The following is a 15777-nucleotide window of genomic DNA, read 5'->3' on the forward strand; positions in this document are numbered from 1 at the left end:
CTGTAATCTTTTGCTTTGTACCTCTCAAATGAAGCATTTTTAGCCCTGGCTTGTGAGAGACAAAGTTGTAGAGAGTCCAATTTCCTTCAAAATAGGCTTTGAGTGGGGGATTTTTGATGTTCCATGTGAAAGTTATGCCCAGTCAAAGTTGGGTTGACTTTCTCCTGAAGAAACCCTAATTTGAACTTTCTATATTTGTTCATCTCTGAGTTTCTATTAATGGAATCATGATCAATATTTGATCAAATGATGGATATACACCTCTATGCTTGTTGTTTGATCAATGATCTGAGGTTTGGGTCATGCTTTGATTGTAGTTGACCTTTAGGTATGAATCAGTTGACTGTGGACCTTGGGATTGTTTGAGCAGGTAACCTTTGGAGTTGTGCCTTGACTTTTGTCATGGAGTTATATTAAGTCACTATGAACCACATACCCTTGATTAAGAATCCTATCTTATTGATTCCCCTAAAAGAATCTCAAACCCTGGCCTTAGGAGGCTCTTGGCTAGGAGTGTTGTTTGGGTGGAACCCTAGTCTTTTGACTCTTTGTAGATGAAATGAATGAGGCAAATTTTGGGGTATGACACCAACATCCAACAAAAACTTTGTGTCTTCTCAGACTCTATATAAGAAAATGCAACAACAAATGTCAATCGATCGATGTCATTTTAACAATTCCAAACAGAGGTTGTCTATGTTTTTTGTCTAATAAGTGTTGTCCAAAACTAACACAATAGGAAAACTGTTTAACAACTTAACTAAATCTGGATGTGCCCAAAAAATATCTCTCATAACTTTTGATTCATCTATTTTCCTACTTTAGTAAACATAGTCTGCATCCTCTATAAGCTTAAGTCAATGTTGTATCGCACTTCTAGGACCTCTTATATCTTTTTCTAACACACTCTTATGCTTATAAATTTGCGTGATCTGAGTGAGAGTCTCACGATCTCTCTCTTGCAAGGAAAGAAATATGTGTTTAGGTGGAACATCTCTCTTTGTCAAATCAGCAACATGTTGCTTCTCATCGGTGGTCAATCTACCTACAAAGAAATGACCTTCTAACCTATTAGGTAAATCATAGTTATGAACTCCACATTTTACATCATTCTTCCATCCAGATCCACCTTTCACCGAAGTAGACCTGGTTTTGAATGGACATCCACATTTCTTAGTCACACTTTGTGTTCAACTATCTGTATCATTGAATTTCCCACATTTTTCACAACCAAATATCACCTCATTACTTCTTCCTCTCTTGCCTGTTTCGGTGTCTGAACAAGAGATAATAACAATTACTTTATTTCTGATTCTAACCTCTTTAATCCATCTTATCACCTCTTCTCGTGAATCGAATCTTTGAGTAGTTGAGAATACATCAAATGTATCTATACATATTTAATTTTTTTTGTTGCATATTTTCATGGCTGAAAAAAGAAAAAAAAATGTAGTCCGGAAGTCTTCAGGTAAGTATTCCAGTTAACAACAAAAAATATTTTCAGATGACTTTGAGAAAGTGTTCTGGTAAGTATAAAGTAAAACTGGAACACATTTGAGCGGTGTATAATAATTTTCATTCAAAAACGAAACTCTTTTGTCAACTCTTTCGAAAGTCATTTTTTGCAAAACTGGTTTACAATGTTCTGGTTCATTGAGATACATGTCAAAAGTCTTTTCGAAATTCTTCCGAAACCACAGGGTAGGGGTGCAATTTTTCGAAACTCTTTTGTGAATAGTAAAAAGTAAAATCGTAAATTGATTAAATACATGAATGGGTAAAATTGAGATTTTTGAAAAATTGTTGAAGTATAGGTATAGTTGTAGGGATATAAAGTAAAATTTTCTGAACGTAAGAAAAAAATAAAAATTATTATTTAACTTTCTAGCAAAAACAAGTTAAAAAACTATTATACATAAATAGAAGGGAAACTAACAACAAACTATGCTGTAAATGCTGATTACATATGTATGAAAACAGATAAAATAATAACAGTCCTCAATTGTATACAATGAGCTATGTGCTGCTGGAAACTATGAGGTCATATTAAATTCATCAAGAATTATGATATGTGAGAAATCTTTGCAGAATGACTTCTTTGACACAACAAAGCATTCTGACATATTTTCTGAATTTGCCAATAAAAATATCTACAAAATAATGATCTAAAAAACAATGAAAGAGACTTGTAGATAACACTAGATTAACAGAAATGGTAAAAGAAGTTTCCAAGTTATGGCTTTAGATTAAATAAATTAAACCTTGTTAACTAAAAAGTAATCATCATAGAGTTTGCATTTAATCACCAAAATATGCAAGACTACACTTACAACTTCATAATGTGTTCATACATATTCTCAAGAACGCTCAATTGATCCTCAAGAACATCAATTTCGCGCTGTTTGTCTTTCTCATCAATCAAATTTGTGGCCATGGTAATTGCATCATTGATTTTCTTGTTTTCTTGTGACGTGAGCTTCAAGTTAATAACCTTCTTCTCCATTGCATTTCTCATTTTGTAAACAAGGTCATCCAATGCATTCATAACTTTGGCCTGCCTTAAGAATTTCTTATCTTCAGCGCGATAATCCTCAGCTTCGCGAATCATTCTCTTAATTTCATCGTTAGATAATCTTTCTTTGTTGTTAGTTATTGTAATCTCATTTGTATTTCCGGTAGATTCTTCCATAGCAGAAACAGTTAGAATACCATTTTTATCTATATCAAAGCATACCTTAAAAGGATAGCCCCGAGGAGCCGGGGGTAAGCCAAAAAGACAGAAAAAACCAAGAAGGTTGTTGTCACTGGCTCTGGTTCTCTCTCCCTCGTAAACCTTGATAGAGACACCCGGTTGGTTATCTTCGATTGTAACATATGATTTTGTGTTCTTGACCGGAACAGAAGTGTTCCTAGGAATCACCACACCCATGACATCATTTTTTATGCCCCAACCTAAAGACAGAGGTGTGACATCCATCAGCTCCAAATTCGGGACATTATTAACGCCTTCGCTCAATAAAGCAGCCTGAACAGCAGCTCCATAAGCAACAGCCTCATCAGGATTGATGCTCTTGCATAGTTCTTTCTCCTTAAAAAAGTCTTGCAATAGTTGCCTCACTTTAGGAATCCTTGAAGATCCACCAACAAGGACAACATCATCTATACTATTTTTGGCCATCTTCGCATCAACCAGACACCTCTCAACGGTCTCCAAGCACTCGTTGAAAAGATCCATGTTGATTTCCTCAAACTTGGCACGGGTGATTGACGAAGAGAAATCAATGGCCTGAAATAAAGCATCTACCTCAATGGTGGTGTTAAATACAAAAGTGAGGGCCCTTTTTGCCCTCTCGCAGGCAGTTCTCAACCTCCTCAAGGCTCTTGGGTTCCCAATAATGTCTACTTTTTTCTTTCTTTTGAACTCTTGTACAAAGTAGTTTACCATTCTGTTATCAAAGTCCTCTCCTCCGAGGTGAGTGTTTCCGGCTGTAGCCTTAACTTGAAAGACTTTATCTTTGATTGTAATGAGAGATACATCAAAAGTCCCACCACCAAGATCAAACACAAAAATGTTCCGTTCTCCTACGCAATTAGTTCTCTTGTCAAGGCCATATGCAATAGCTGCAGCAGTAGGTTCATTGATTATTCGCATAACATTAAGTCCAGCAATGGATCCGGCATCTATAGTGGCTTTTCGCTGAGAATCATTGAAATAAGCAGGCACCGTAACAACTGCATTCTTAACCGGCGATTCCAAATACTCCTCTGCAATCTCTCGCATCTTTGTGAGAATCATAGATGAGATTTCCTCGACACATAGATGCTTCTCTTGACCCTTATATTTAACAATAATCATCGGTTTGTCATTAACACCAGCACTAACCTTGAATGGCCACAACATTATATCTTTTTGGACAACGGAATCACTAAACTTCCTACCAATTAACCTCTTAGCATCTGAAAAAATAATATTCAATATATATCATCATTCATTTGTCTAACAAACATAGCAATGAAATAATAAGAAGTAAAGCCTTTAGTCCTTAGTTTCTAACAAGTTTAGTATTACAAGGATTTTTTTTTTTTTGGTTTATCACCACAGATTTAGTCCGGTTCGGGAGTCAGTTCTGACATCAAGTGGTTCCAGCCCCCTCCGATCGCAGTTGCGGGGATCCAACCATAATTCTCCTTACTAAGTTCAGTGTCAATCACCACTGAACCATCTAGTTTTGATATAAATTAAAAGTTCATTACACTAAAGTAAAAGTGTACGTAGTCTCGTTAAGACAATTCAGTTGGCAACTCTAAGCAGAGACGCGGACACTACAACAAAAATGAGCTTAGGCAACAATCAAAAACCGTAGCCTAATATCAAAAAACCGTAGCGTAAGACTTCAGGCGACGGTTTTCCAGGCGTGGAATATGCGGCCGTTGCCTATTCCTTTAGACCGCGGTTTTTTGACTTTTGCCCACAGAATGATAAAAGCGTCGCCTAACTATATGAATATACTACGGTTTTTGTTTGCCAGAAGAGGCAACGGTTGTTTTATAGACCACGCTTAAAAAACGTTGTCTATTCCTATTGATTAGTTTAATCTATGTAATTAACCATTTTTAAATTTATTTTAACGAAATTATTAAATTTTTTAAATCTGTTACGTATTTCAAGATTCTTTGGATATATTTAATGAATAATTTTATTTATTTTTTAATTTAATTTATAAATATTTAATTATAATTAAATAATTACTTTTTATTGGTTTACAATCAACTCCAGCAACTTGAATCTTGGATAAACATTTCCAGCTGCCATTGCAAGAGAAAACAATAGTTACATCACTTATTATTGTAAATCTAATTAAACAAAAATCGATAGTTTAATAACCTATTTTACAAAAATAAAAAATGATTTTAAAATTTAAAGTAAAAATAGAAGAAAAATATTACTCACAAACAGACTTGGGATGGTGGTTTGCGGTAACAGGAGATCTGACAGAGGAACAACAAAAAGTAATTGTTCTTGAGAAGATAAATAAGACAAAGAACAAACCTTTACATCTAAAAAATCATTGTAGCTTCAAAATGAAAAATCTATAGCAGACCCATTTTTCAAACAACTTATTTTCCAATTTTAATCACTTGAAAGAGAAGAGAGTGGTGAGAAAAGCTGAGATCTGGTCTTTGTTTTTTCATATGAGGCTTAAAGTGGTTGGAAATGAGAGAAGTTGTGGGTTCTGGGTTGAAAGAGTATGGAAATCTCAACTTGAAAGAAAGAATGAGGGGAGGCGCTAAACACCTCTGCAATAAGAAGTAGGGTTTCTTTTTTGTTTATGACCCACTTAAAATCATTTACTAGTATTTACTATTTTTATTTTAATTTTAAATTATTTTCCCTTAATAATTGGCCTACATATCACAACAAAATCTGTAACAAATTTTTGTTTGCAATAAATTTTAAATTTAATGACTGTTTTATTTATAAAAGAACTCATACTCTTCTCCGTATTATATATTGTCAACTAATAAGATAAATTAAATTTAAAATTAAGAAATATATATTTTTAATTTATATTCTCTATGTTTATATAGGTGGACACATTTTTACTACCTAATTATATAATTAAAGTATGTAATATGATAATTTTACACATGAGTTTTTAAATGTTACTTTTATTAGACTAATTAAAATATTATTATTTATAATTCAATTGCATTTAAATTATAAATTTTGGAATTAAATGAACTTTTCATTGTCTGATTGCTAAAACTATTTTGTTACGTTCTACATTTTTTTTCTAAAATAAAATAAGAGTAACATTTATTTAATAAAATAATAATAATCTTTTTAGAATCAGTAATACAAATATTTAGCCTTTTTTATATATTTTTTCATTGTTAAAGAATAATCCATCAAATTAATATTCTTTTCATAAGAGAGAAGAATAATATATTTCCATAATAAAAAAATATTTTATTTTATTAAAGGAAACAAATCAACATACTTAACCATGTTTTAAAGACATTAATAATTTTGTTCCCATTAACCCTCATAAAATAAATATTAATTAATCAAATAATAAAGGAAGGAAAAATAAATATGGTTTTAAAATCTGAACATGCAAAGAGTACGGTTTAAATATCAATAGAGAATAGGCTACGGTTATTATACGGCCACCATTTAAAAGCGTAGCCTAAAGAGAATAGGCGGCGGATTTTGCTACTATAATAATGTAATTATAAAAATCTGACAACGGGTACAAAAACGTTGTCTATTAACCTATAGGCAACGGATTTCAGCCGTTGTCTAAACTTTCGTTGCCTAAAGCCTAAAATGTTGTAGTGGGATTCGAACCCACAATACTCTGCTTATTCATCTTTAAGTAAGATGAATTTCGGCGACTAAACTACTCGACAAAAATCAAATAAAAGTGCATGCATGCAACTTAACGTCAAAACATACTTAACCTAATAAATGTTAGTATAAGGAGTAAAGAAGTTACCAAAGACAGTGTTTTCTGGGTTGGTGGAAGCCTGGTTTTTAGCAGCATCACCGGTCAACCTTTGCTCATCAGTAAAAGCAACAAAAGAAGGAGTGGTCTTGTTGCCTTGGTCATTGTGTATGATTTCTACTCTATTGTGTTCTTCAACCCACACTGCAACACAAGAGTATGTTGTTCCAAGGTCTATTCCTACCGCACATCCTTCGTAGCTTTTTGACATGATCCTTCGAAGAAACTCAAGCTGGAACACTACACACCGTTGTGATTACAATGATTTTGAAATGTTTAGGTTATTTCAACTTTTATATTAAGGGAAATTCTACAGTGCATTCGCCCGTTTGACTTCAGTGGTGAAGTCACTGTCTGACCAATCAGAATTAAGCCCTAAGCCCTAATAGTGCCACAGTGGACTGAAGCATTAAATGACCTTATTGACACTTACTGTGGTAATTTTATAGTTTATATATTGCAACTTAGTCCCTAACATATTAATATTGTTTTTAAAATGTAATATTTTTATAGACAAAATCAATTAAATTAAAACAAATTAATCAACTCAACAAATTAATCAACTCAACAAATTAATCAACTCATCTCCATCTCCCTCACTTCATCATCGTGAACAGAAATTGAAAATAAAAATTCCTCATCCATCATCTCATCTTGGCATTTTTTCCCAACTACAAACTCAACGCAACAGTTATCGTCTCATCTTGGCATTTTTTCCAAACACTGCAAACTCAACACAACAGTAAGCGTCCCATTCACAGGTTCGTATTGAGCACGCTGCTGCAAATGTAAATGATAAAATGGTTGTTATATTTGTTTGAATAGTTAAGATTTACTGATTTCAAATTGGGAATTAGGGTTTAGGATTGGGAATTAGGGTTTATGATTGAATTTGTTTTATTTACATGGGATTTATATTTGATGATTACGAAATTTTAATTTTGGTGGGTACCTTTGAATCAGGTCGATTGATTTAATAACGTAATAAGGAATTGTGATTGATGCTTGAAATTGTTTTCTGTACATGGGTTTCCTATTTGATGATTTGGAAATTTCAATTATGTTAAGTATCTTTGATTTGAATAGGAAATTAGGTACTGTGATTTATGTTGATTTTTGGTGTGTTAACAAATGTGTTAATTCAGGTTTACCATGAAAAACACCGACCATTATGATTCGTACGACTATCGATGCCGTGACAGTGGTACATCTGATTCTGAATCCGACAATGGTCGGGATGACAGTAATTCGGTGTCCAGTGCGTACCAAGGTTCAAGTGATGGTGATGGCGATGGCGATGGTGATAGTCACGGTGAAAATTTGTTGAATTTGATGCAGTTGTAGGTGATAGAACAGTGAAAATTAATGCCCTTACTGCTGATGAAATTCGTGCTATGGAATTCGGTACAGTTGATGAAGCTAATGTGTTTTATTTCAAGTATGCTAAATGTAAAGGGTTTGCCATTAGGAAAAGTGATGTTAGGACAAGATCGACTGAGGATGGACAAACAATTATAATGAGGCAGTTTGTATGCAATAAACACGGTCTAAGAGATACAAAACACTTAAGGAGGCTTGATAGAAAAAGAGAACACAGACCTACGACCCGCACTAATTGTCCCGCTAGGCTTCGTGTGCATTACAACCCCCAGAAGGATATTTATGTAGTGACATGTTTTGAAGAGGCTCACAACCATGAATTAACACCATCTAGGTTTGTCCACTTACACCCCATTTATCGTGAGATTACTGCAGCAGATAGAGCTCAAATTGACGGTCTACAGTCAAATGGAATTAGAACTTGTCATATAATGGGGTACATGGTTGCTCAGAAGGGTGGACACGATCGTGTTGGGTTTACAAAGAAGGATCTGTACAATTATTTTGATAGTAAAATGCGTGCTAATATTAAAGATGGTGACGTTGCCGCTGCTATAAATTATCTAACTGTGAAGTCATCTACTGATCCCATGTTATATGGTAAATATGCCGTAGACATGGATGGACGAATGAAGTCTCTTTTTTGGGCTGATGGAAGCAGTAGATCTGACTATTTTTGTTTTGGCGATGTGATTGCGTTCAACACGACTTACAAGAAGAACAAATACAACTACCCATTGGTTATATTTTCAGGGTGTAACCACCACTCTCAGACAGTTATTTTTGGTGCTGCGTTGGTGTCAGATGAAACGACAGAGACGTATAAGTGGTTGTTGGAGTGTTTTTTAGAGTGCATGGAAAATAGATACCCAGCAGCAGTTGTAACAGACGAAGATGGGGCGATGAGGGAATCTATAAAACAGGTGTTTCCGGATGCGACACATCGTTTATGCGCTTGGCATTTGAACAAGAATGCGTCTGAGAATGTAAAGAACTCGGCATTTTTGAAAGATTTTCAAAAAGCCATGTACTCTAATTTTACAAAGGATCAATTTGAAGAGTTTTGGTCAAAAATAATTAAAGAAAACGGACTTGAAGGAAATCCTTGGGTTGCAAAAACGTACGAGAACAGGTCACTATGGGCAACTGCATATCTACGTGAGAAGTTTTTTGGACGTATAAGAACTACGTCTCAATGTGAAGCCGTCAATGCAGTCATCAAGAGTTATGTCAGGAAGAAAGGCTGCATTTTTGAATTTATGCACAATTTTGATCAGGCTATGAGATCTTATAGAAACAATGAACTGATTGCCGATTATAAATCAAAGTTTTCAGAACCTGTGATGACTACTCAACTGCGTGCCCTTGAGAGCCATGCTGCGAATGTTTATACTATGGAGATTTTCAAGGAAGTCAGAGATGAAATAGTGAAGGCTGGATCATTGATTGTTAAGGAAAAGTTAATTCGCAACGGATTTAAGACTTATCGATTTACAAAATATTGTTGTGATAACTATGACGTAGAGGTTGTGTATGATGGTGAAACACTTCAATGTGAGTGTAGGTTATGGGATTCTCATGGGATTCCATGTTCTCATATGTTTGGTGTCATGAAGGAAGAACATGTTAGTCTCATTCCCACCGGTTTGATTTTGTCGAGATGGACGAAGGATGCAAAAATTCAGTACTTGAACATGAATTGTAATGGTTCTGATGATTCTAAAATGATTGAGCTAGCTCGGTTTGGTGCATATTGTTCTGCATTTACTGCCTTTTGCAATGAAGCTTCAAAAAGGGAAGGTGTTTATGGGGAAATAATGGGTGACATTCTGAAGTTACACAAAAAGTATTGCAGTACGGACGATCCTATTTTGGCATCGAACTCAGTTGTAGGTGATCCAAATATTGTGAATAGCAAAGGTGCTCCAAAGAAAAGAAAGAATGACATAAAATCTATTAGGCGATGTTCTAAATGCAACAGTAGAACTCATAATGCAAGGAGTTGTTCGGTAATTTCGAAAGCTATATTCTGTTCGTTTGAGTCAATCTGTTGCTCTTTTGATAAACATAGTAGTTTCTGTTGTATAATTTGCAGGTTGCGGAAAACGCGCCATCTGAACAAAATGTTGGTATGACGTCGCGGCCAGTAACTGATTCATTCAGCCAGGTTGTGAAGGTATTATGTTTTTTTTTAATACAAGCTCTGATATGCTGTATTAATTATAACGTGTTATTATTTGTATCACAAGAATAATTTGTTTGTTAAAACAGAACAAGAATGGAAAAAGAGGTCGCATTGGTGGAAGTAGTGTGCAAAATAAATGTACAGAACCACCGAACTCTCGTGGCGCGAATGTGACAGCGACTTCTCGTGCGGAAGTTGGAAGCACAAGCATACCCATGCCTGCAATGTATGGATTGCAACCCGTGTTGCCAGCGGTACAACCGATGTTGCATCCAATGCATGTACAACCGTTAATCCCACTATATCCAACGACAGTTGCGGAAAATTCGGGTTCGTGTTTCGGTAGGCCACAACGACTGATGAACAGTGGTGGTACTTGAACGAGCAAATAAGTAGCTGTAATTTGACCAGGCATGACTTTGGAGGTGATTTTTAGTGGTATGACAAGGTTTAGGTTAGAATACATGCATCTATATAGGTTTTTTGTGTCATAGCATATAGTTTGTAAGTTCAGTGGAGTCAAATCAACACTGATACAGTTTATATGTTCTACTGTCAGTCACCTAATTCTATGAGTGCAGTAGTGGTTATATTACCATCATGCATTAATATTTTTTTTCACCTAAAGTTAATGCCATTGAATGAGGTTTAGGTTAGGTGTAACTATACCTATATAATTTTTCCAATATATATAGTAGTAGTACCACCAAGAGAGGAAAAAATAACATAAGGAAAAAAATCTTGTTATAAAAGTGAATTGTTAAGTGTTCTTGCTCTTGAGAAATGTCCAGTGGTGAATCCCACTCAGTGACTTCAAGTGATACGTAATTATGTTTATCATTTGCTTACATATTTGCGTTTACGTATAATTTCATTGTTTGCTTTGTAATTTTAATAGTTGCATGTTTATCTTTTTGAAGGATGGATGAACAATGGGCTGAGTATTTAGGTAATTACGTTTACGATGAGGTTGAACAGAATGTTGATCTCAGTGACATTGAAAGTGATGAAGGTGAAGAAGAGATGGATGAAAATTTCGGTGATCCCGTGGTTGAAGAAAATGGCATTTCATTCAATTATCGTGTCACTGCTGCTTGTGTAAGAGGAAAGAATGTTTTCGTAAGTAATCTGGACCGGTTATTTTAATCGACATGTTGGTATGTTAGATATGCATGTATTGATAATGATTTTGTGCTATGAAACATATATAAAATGCAGCACTTTCCATCTAATGTTGCTGCCAATTGGTTATTGCCGTTGCAAACTGAGATAGACATTGTCGATGTTCATACCGATGCTGTTTACCCATGTGTGTTGAAGACTGGTAGGAGGCCAGGGGAGAGATATCTTTGCTTAGGTTGGTATGAGTATGTTAAAGCAACTCGTCTGAGGGCTGGTGATGTTCTTGAGTGCACTGTGGCAGATCCTCCTACAAGAATGTTTGTTCGTTTTATGATGTAATACGAATAATTTTAGGCGTATAATTAAACTTGGTTGAAGATGGAAAGTAATTTTCTTTGATGTTTTGTTAAGTAGTTGGTATGTAGTTTGTTTTGATGTTGTCTGTTTTGGTGTTGAAATGAATCAAATGTTGAGTTTCATTATGTACGTTTGCAGTGTAATGAAGTATTGTATCTCTTGTGTATAATATTAAATTAAATCTTAGCATTTTGCATCATTCAGTTAGCAGTTTACTCACTACAAATATTTCAGATGAGAAGTTTCTTTTTTCTATAAATGAATAATTTGTTTTCTGATAAATCAAGGCATTAGTAACAAAAGCATAAACAACAACAACAACCATAAATTAGGTCATTAGGAACAGAAACGTGAACAACAACAACCATAAATTAGGTCATTAGTAACAGAAACCTTAATCCGGAAAATACTTTGCATATTCATGCTTTTTCATTTTTGCACCCCCTGAATTTTGAGCATTGCATGGGTTTTTGCATGGATCCTTACTCCGTACAAATACTTTTTGATATAAAAAGTATATAAATCATGCAGATAAACAACAGAATGTGCTATGATTAATATAACCACAAAAAGGGCCCAATCTTAATAAACTGGGGTCAACCATAAAATTTCCCAGCAATAACAATCACTTACATTAAAACTTAACAAACACATACAAAATACCCAATATACTTCACTTCACATCACAACTAACATTGTATCTGGAACATTATAAATAAAACTTAATAAACTTCCATAATTGTTTACAATATAAAATTATAATATTACAAATAGTATCTTTCAAAAAAACCATTGCAACTATGATCCTCCTCGGTGCCCCTATGGGGTTGCAGCCCTACGCTCAACATATACCAATATTTCCTCCACCGGTGGGTATCGGATGACAAAATGGAGTTTGTCACCGACCTTCAAATCAGCTTTCCTTACGTAATCAAACCACGCCCCACACAGATATGTTTCCTTCTTCTCTTCCCTCTTCTTTATCTCACAGTAGTATGGTTCACCCTTATCACAGTCAAGTAAAACAATGTTTGAAATTTGGCGGAGAAGGCAACTATCAATCACATTTGCTGGAAATTGCTGCAAAGGTTTTCACAGAATGTCAGATTCTTTAAAATAAACAACTGACTTCTGCTGTTATAGGAAATCAAATAAAAACAAGACATACCATCACATTCTTGCGCATCTTCTTTGCATCAAACACTTCTCTAACCCAATACTCTTCATCCTGATTCACAATGATCGTAGTGTACACCCTGTACCAAAGCCAAAACATCATATAAACTTTGTTTAGAAACTTCCAACTCAACATCGAAGCAACTTATTTCAATATAATATACGTTCAAAATAGATTTACCTATTGTTGTTGGATGATATACTTGTGAATTCATAGTCGACGCTTTGAGCATCGGGGGCTTCCGAAGAACCTATAGCCTTACCCTTTAGTTTCCCGTTACCTCCGGCATCAACTTCGCGATGACCTCCTCTCTTGCGTTTGCCTTCCATGCCCTCATTGATCACCACACCTTGGGTCGGACGAATTAACCTATCTTCGTTCTGCCAAAGTTTATTCTTTCCTTTCTCCACGGAGAGCCTGTCGTTGATCGTAGACCTGGTAACCTCTTGCACACAACGTTGTCTGGAAACCCCCTCGCCAGCTACACCCTTTCCCTTCGCTTTTCCCGACACCTTACTATGTTTATTACTCCTACCCATGGTCCAATCAAGTAAAGAAACGTTAGTATCATACTTGCTCCCTAATCATATAGGTTTTTATGGTAAAATACGTGTTCATATTCATAAAACACACTTCAGATTTACCTCCTGGATGCAGATGATTGGAGAGAGGCCCTGTAAACAGATGCATGGTAGCTTTTTCTTGAATCGACACCAGTATTGACTGGAGCACTTTGAATGAGCTCCTTGGCAGGTTCCTTTAGTGGATCAAGTCTGTATTTTGCTCGAAGATTACACACTTCCACCTCCACGGAGAGCCTGTCGTTGATCGTAGAACTGGTAACCTCTTGCACACAATGTTTTCTGGAACCACCCTCGCCAGCTTCACCCTTTCCCTTCGCTATTCCCGACACCTTACTGTGTTTATTACTCCTACAAATGGTCCAATGAAGTAAAGAAACGTTATTATCTTACTTGCTCTCTAATCATACAGGTTTTTATGGTAAAATACATGTTCATATTCATAAAACACACTTCAGAGTTACCTCCTGGATGCATCATTTTGGAGAGAGGCTCTGTAAACAGATGCATGGTAACTTTTTCTTGCATCAACACCAGTATTGACTGGAGCACTTTGAATGAGCTCCTTGGCAGGTTCCTTTGGTGGATCAAGTCCGTATTTTGCTCGAAGATTACACACGTCTACCAACTGTTTACAAAATTCTTCGTAGCTATAAAATTTCCTGATCTTTTTTTCTGGAGCAATCGTTTTTTCAAATACAACTTATGACATAGGTACATCTGTTGAAGTTTCTTTTCATCAAAATGTTGAAGATTGAGTTTATCAGCTCTGCAACATTATAACATGCAACACACATTGTTTATAAAATCCTGAAGATTGTATCAAAAGCCCTAAAGTATGTAAAATCTATGATATTTAAATCAGCAAATTTGCGCGGTATTCAAAAACCCTGTCGATTTGGATATCAGAAAAGCAGAGATGAATTAAAAATGAAGAGAACAGATACTAACCTATCTGAAGAAGACATGATGTTGTCTGAAATCGAGTGTTGTTGTTGGAGTGGATGTTACGCAAAGAACGACAGCTAAACGGTGAGAGAGAATGCAAAAGAAAGAGAGATTAAAAACCGAACAGTAAGCATGCAATGTTACCTTTACCAACTAATGATATACCAAATCTTCGGTCAGATGAAAAGTTGCAATGTTACGTTTACCAAGTAATGATATATCGAATCCTTTGTCATAGGCGTGATATGTTTTTTCAATATATTAAATACTTAAAATTAATCAAGATTATCATTTTCTTATTAAAAACAAACACAGGTATTCATTTTCCATTATCAGTTTTCTTTTCTTAAAAAAATAATAAATAAGTTAGATCATTGGTAACTTAAACATAAACCTAGAAATTAAAAACCATAGATTAGGTTATTGTTCCAGAAATTACATTAGATAAATTAATCAGACATTTTAAAATATGCAATGACAATAATAATCCAAGAAAAAAAAACAAAGTCTTAAAAATCTTGGACATTTTCCCTTCATTTTGCAGTTTCATCTCCATCTGCTCTCCTCTCCTGTCTCGAAGTTCTTTAACAAAGCAATGCAAATCCTTCAAAAGCTCTGAGCAGCTGCAACATATTGACCCACTGTGTGTTGTTGCGTCGTCGTGCGAATCCAGAATTACATTTCTTGCATCCATGGTTATTTTCCGATCATATGGAGGTCGACCATCAAGTTCATCATCCCAAATGAACAAACTACAACATCGCCTTGCCTAAAAAACATCATAATTAACCATATTCACTAATAAATTAACCAAGTCCATTTTATAATACAGATTATAAAAGACGAAATCGTATAGCATATTTTCCAATCAAACTCACCTCCACATTTGCACATTTCCAATATCTCCTTTTAGGGTTATTTCTTGAGTTGGATATAAACAACTTCATTGGTTTATTGCAACCACATTCAGGGATTTGGGGGATTTGGGACACTTCGGAGTTTGCAACATATGAAGATGACATGGTTTAATGGAAAAGGGATTTGGGATGAGAGGGTTTCAAAACGTAACATTCTCGAACTCCATTTAAAGTGGCCAACATTAAAGTGGTATAATAGGGTCCAGCGATGGATGTTGAGGGAGTATATAATCAGCCATCCAAATTAAATCACCGGTTGATATCTATTAGTGACAAAATGATCACAACCGTGCATGAGATCTATATTTTACCCAAATTGATCAAAGCCATCCACTTTATATTGAGAGAATTGGACCACATAAATAAATCCAATCTATTGAGAAGTTTTTAAGTACTGTGGATTCGATGCTTTAATTGTAACTTTGGTCCCCCTATTTTGTATTTTTTTCGATTTTAGTCCCCCTGTTTTTAAAACAACGATTTTGGTCCCCCTTTTTAGTTTTCTATTGAAAAAAAGTCAGGAATAGGGACTAATTTTACAGATGAACAGATGATGGTCGACTGTGTGTTAACCATGTTACAGATGAACTGATGATGGTCG

The 15777-nt window shown here is 35.1% G+C and overlaps 6 protein-coding genes across 6 annotated transcripts; 3 read left to right on the top strand and 3 right to left on the bottom strand.

Annotated features, from left to right (window-relative positions):
• Window positions 1-857: 857 nt before the first annotated feature.
• LOC131633724 (heat shock 70 kDa protein 18-like) lies at window positions 858-6720 on the bottom strand. The gene is made up of 3 exons (XM_058904411.1): window positions 6501-6720; window positions 2331-3957; window positions 858-1146 (listed from the first exon to the last, which is right to left on the bottom strand). The coding sequence occupies exons 1-3, from the start codon at window positions 6718-6720 to the stop codon at window positions 858-860; spliced, it is 2136 nt and encodes a 711-aa protein (XP_058760394.1).
• A 1183-nt stretch (window positions 6721-7903) lies between these two features.
• LOC131633725 (protein FAR1-RELATED SEQUENCE 5-like) lies at window positions 7904-8738 on the top strand. The gene is made up of 2 exons (XM_058904412.1): window positions 7904-8578; window positions 8643-8738. The coding sequence occupies exons 1-2, from the start codon at window positions 7904-7906 to the stop codon at window positions 8736-8738; spliced, it is 771 nt and encodes a 256-aa protein (XP_058760395.1).
• Window positions 8739-8834: 96 nt separating this feature from the next.
• Window positions 8835-10481, top strand: LOC131633730 (protein FAR1-RELATED SEQUENCE 9-like). The gene is made up of 3 exons (XM_058904416.1): window positions 8835-9898; window positions 9985-10065; window positions 10161-10481. Exons 1-3 carry the CDS (start codon window positions 8915-8917, stop codon window positions 10452-10454), a joined length of 1359 nt encoding a protein of 452 aa, XP_058760399.1. The 5' UTR covers window positions 8835-8914; the 3' UTR covers window positions 10455-10481.
• Window positions 10482-10857: 376 nt separating this feature from the next.
• LOC131633726 (uncharacterized) lies at window positions 10858-11695 on the top strand. Its single transcript, XM_058904413.1, has 3 exons — window positions 10858-10898; window positions 10995-11193; window positions 11293-11695. The coding sequence occupies exons 1-3, from the start codon at window positions 10858-10860 to the stop codon at window positions 11533-11535; spliced, it is 483 nt and encodes a 160-aa protein (XP_058760396.1). The 3' UTR covers window positions 11536-11695.
• Window positions 11696-12167: 472 nt separating this feature from the next.
• Window positions 12168-12896, bottom strand: LOC131633728 (uncharacterized). Its single transcript, XM_058904415.1, has 2 exons — window positions 12722-12896; window positions 12168-12633 (listed from the first exon to the last, which is right to left on the bottom strand). Exons 1-2 carry the CDS (start codon window positions 12863-12865, stop codon window positions 12373-12375), a joined length of 405 nt encoding a protein of 134 aa, XP_058760398.1. The 5' UTR covers window positions 12866-12896; the 3' UTR covers window positions 12168-12372.
• A 10-nt stretch (window positions 12897-12906) lies between these two features.
• Window positions 12907-15281, bottom strand: LOC131633727 (uncharacterized). The gene is made up of 5 exons (XM_058904414.1): window positions 15138-15281; window positions 14902-15028; window positions 13776-13986; window positions 13375-13662; window positions 12907-13261 (listed from the first exon to the last, which is right to left on the bottom strand). Exons 1-5 carry the CDS (start codon window positions 15279-15281, stop codon window positions 12907-12909), a joined length of 1125 nt encoding a protein of 374 aa, XP_058760397.1.
• Window positions 15282-15777: the final 496 nt, after the last annotated feature.

The sequence above is a fragment of the Vicia villosa genome, unplaced genomic scaffold (genome assembly GCF_029867415.1).
Source record: "Vicia villosa cultivar HV-30 ecotype Madison, WI unplaced genomic scaffold, Vvil1.0 ctg.001170F_1_1_1, whole genome shotgun sequence".
NCBI classification, from domain to species: domain Eukaryota; kingdom Viridiplantae; phylum Streptophyta; class Magnoliopsida; order Fabales; family Fabaceae; genus Vicia; species Vicia villosa.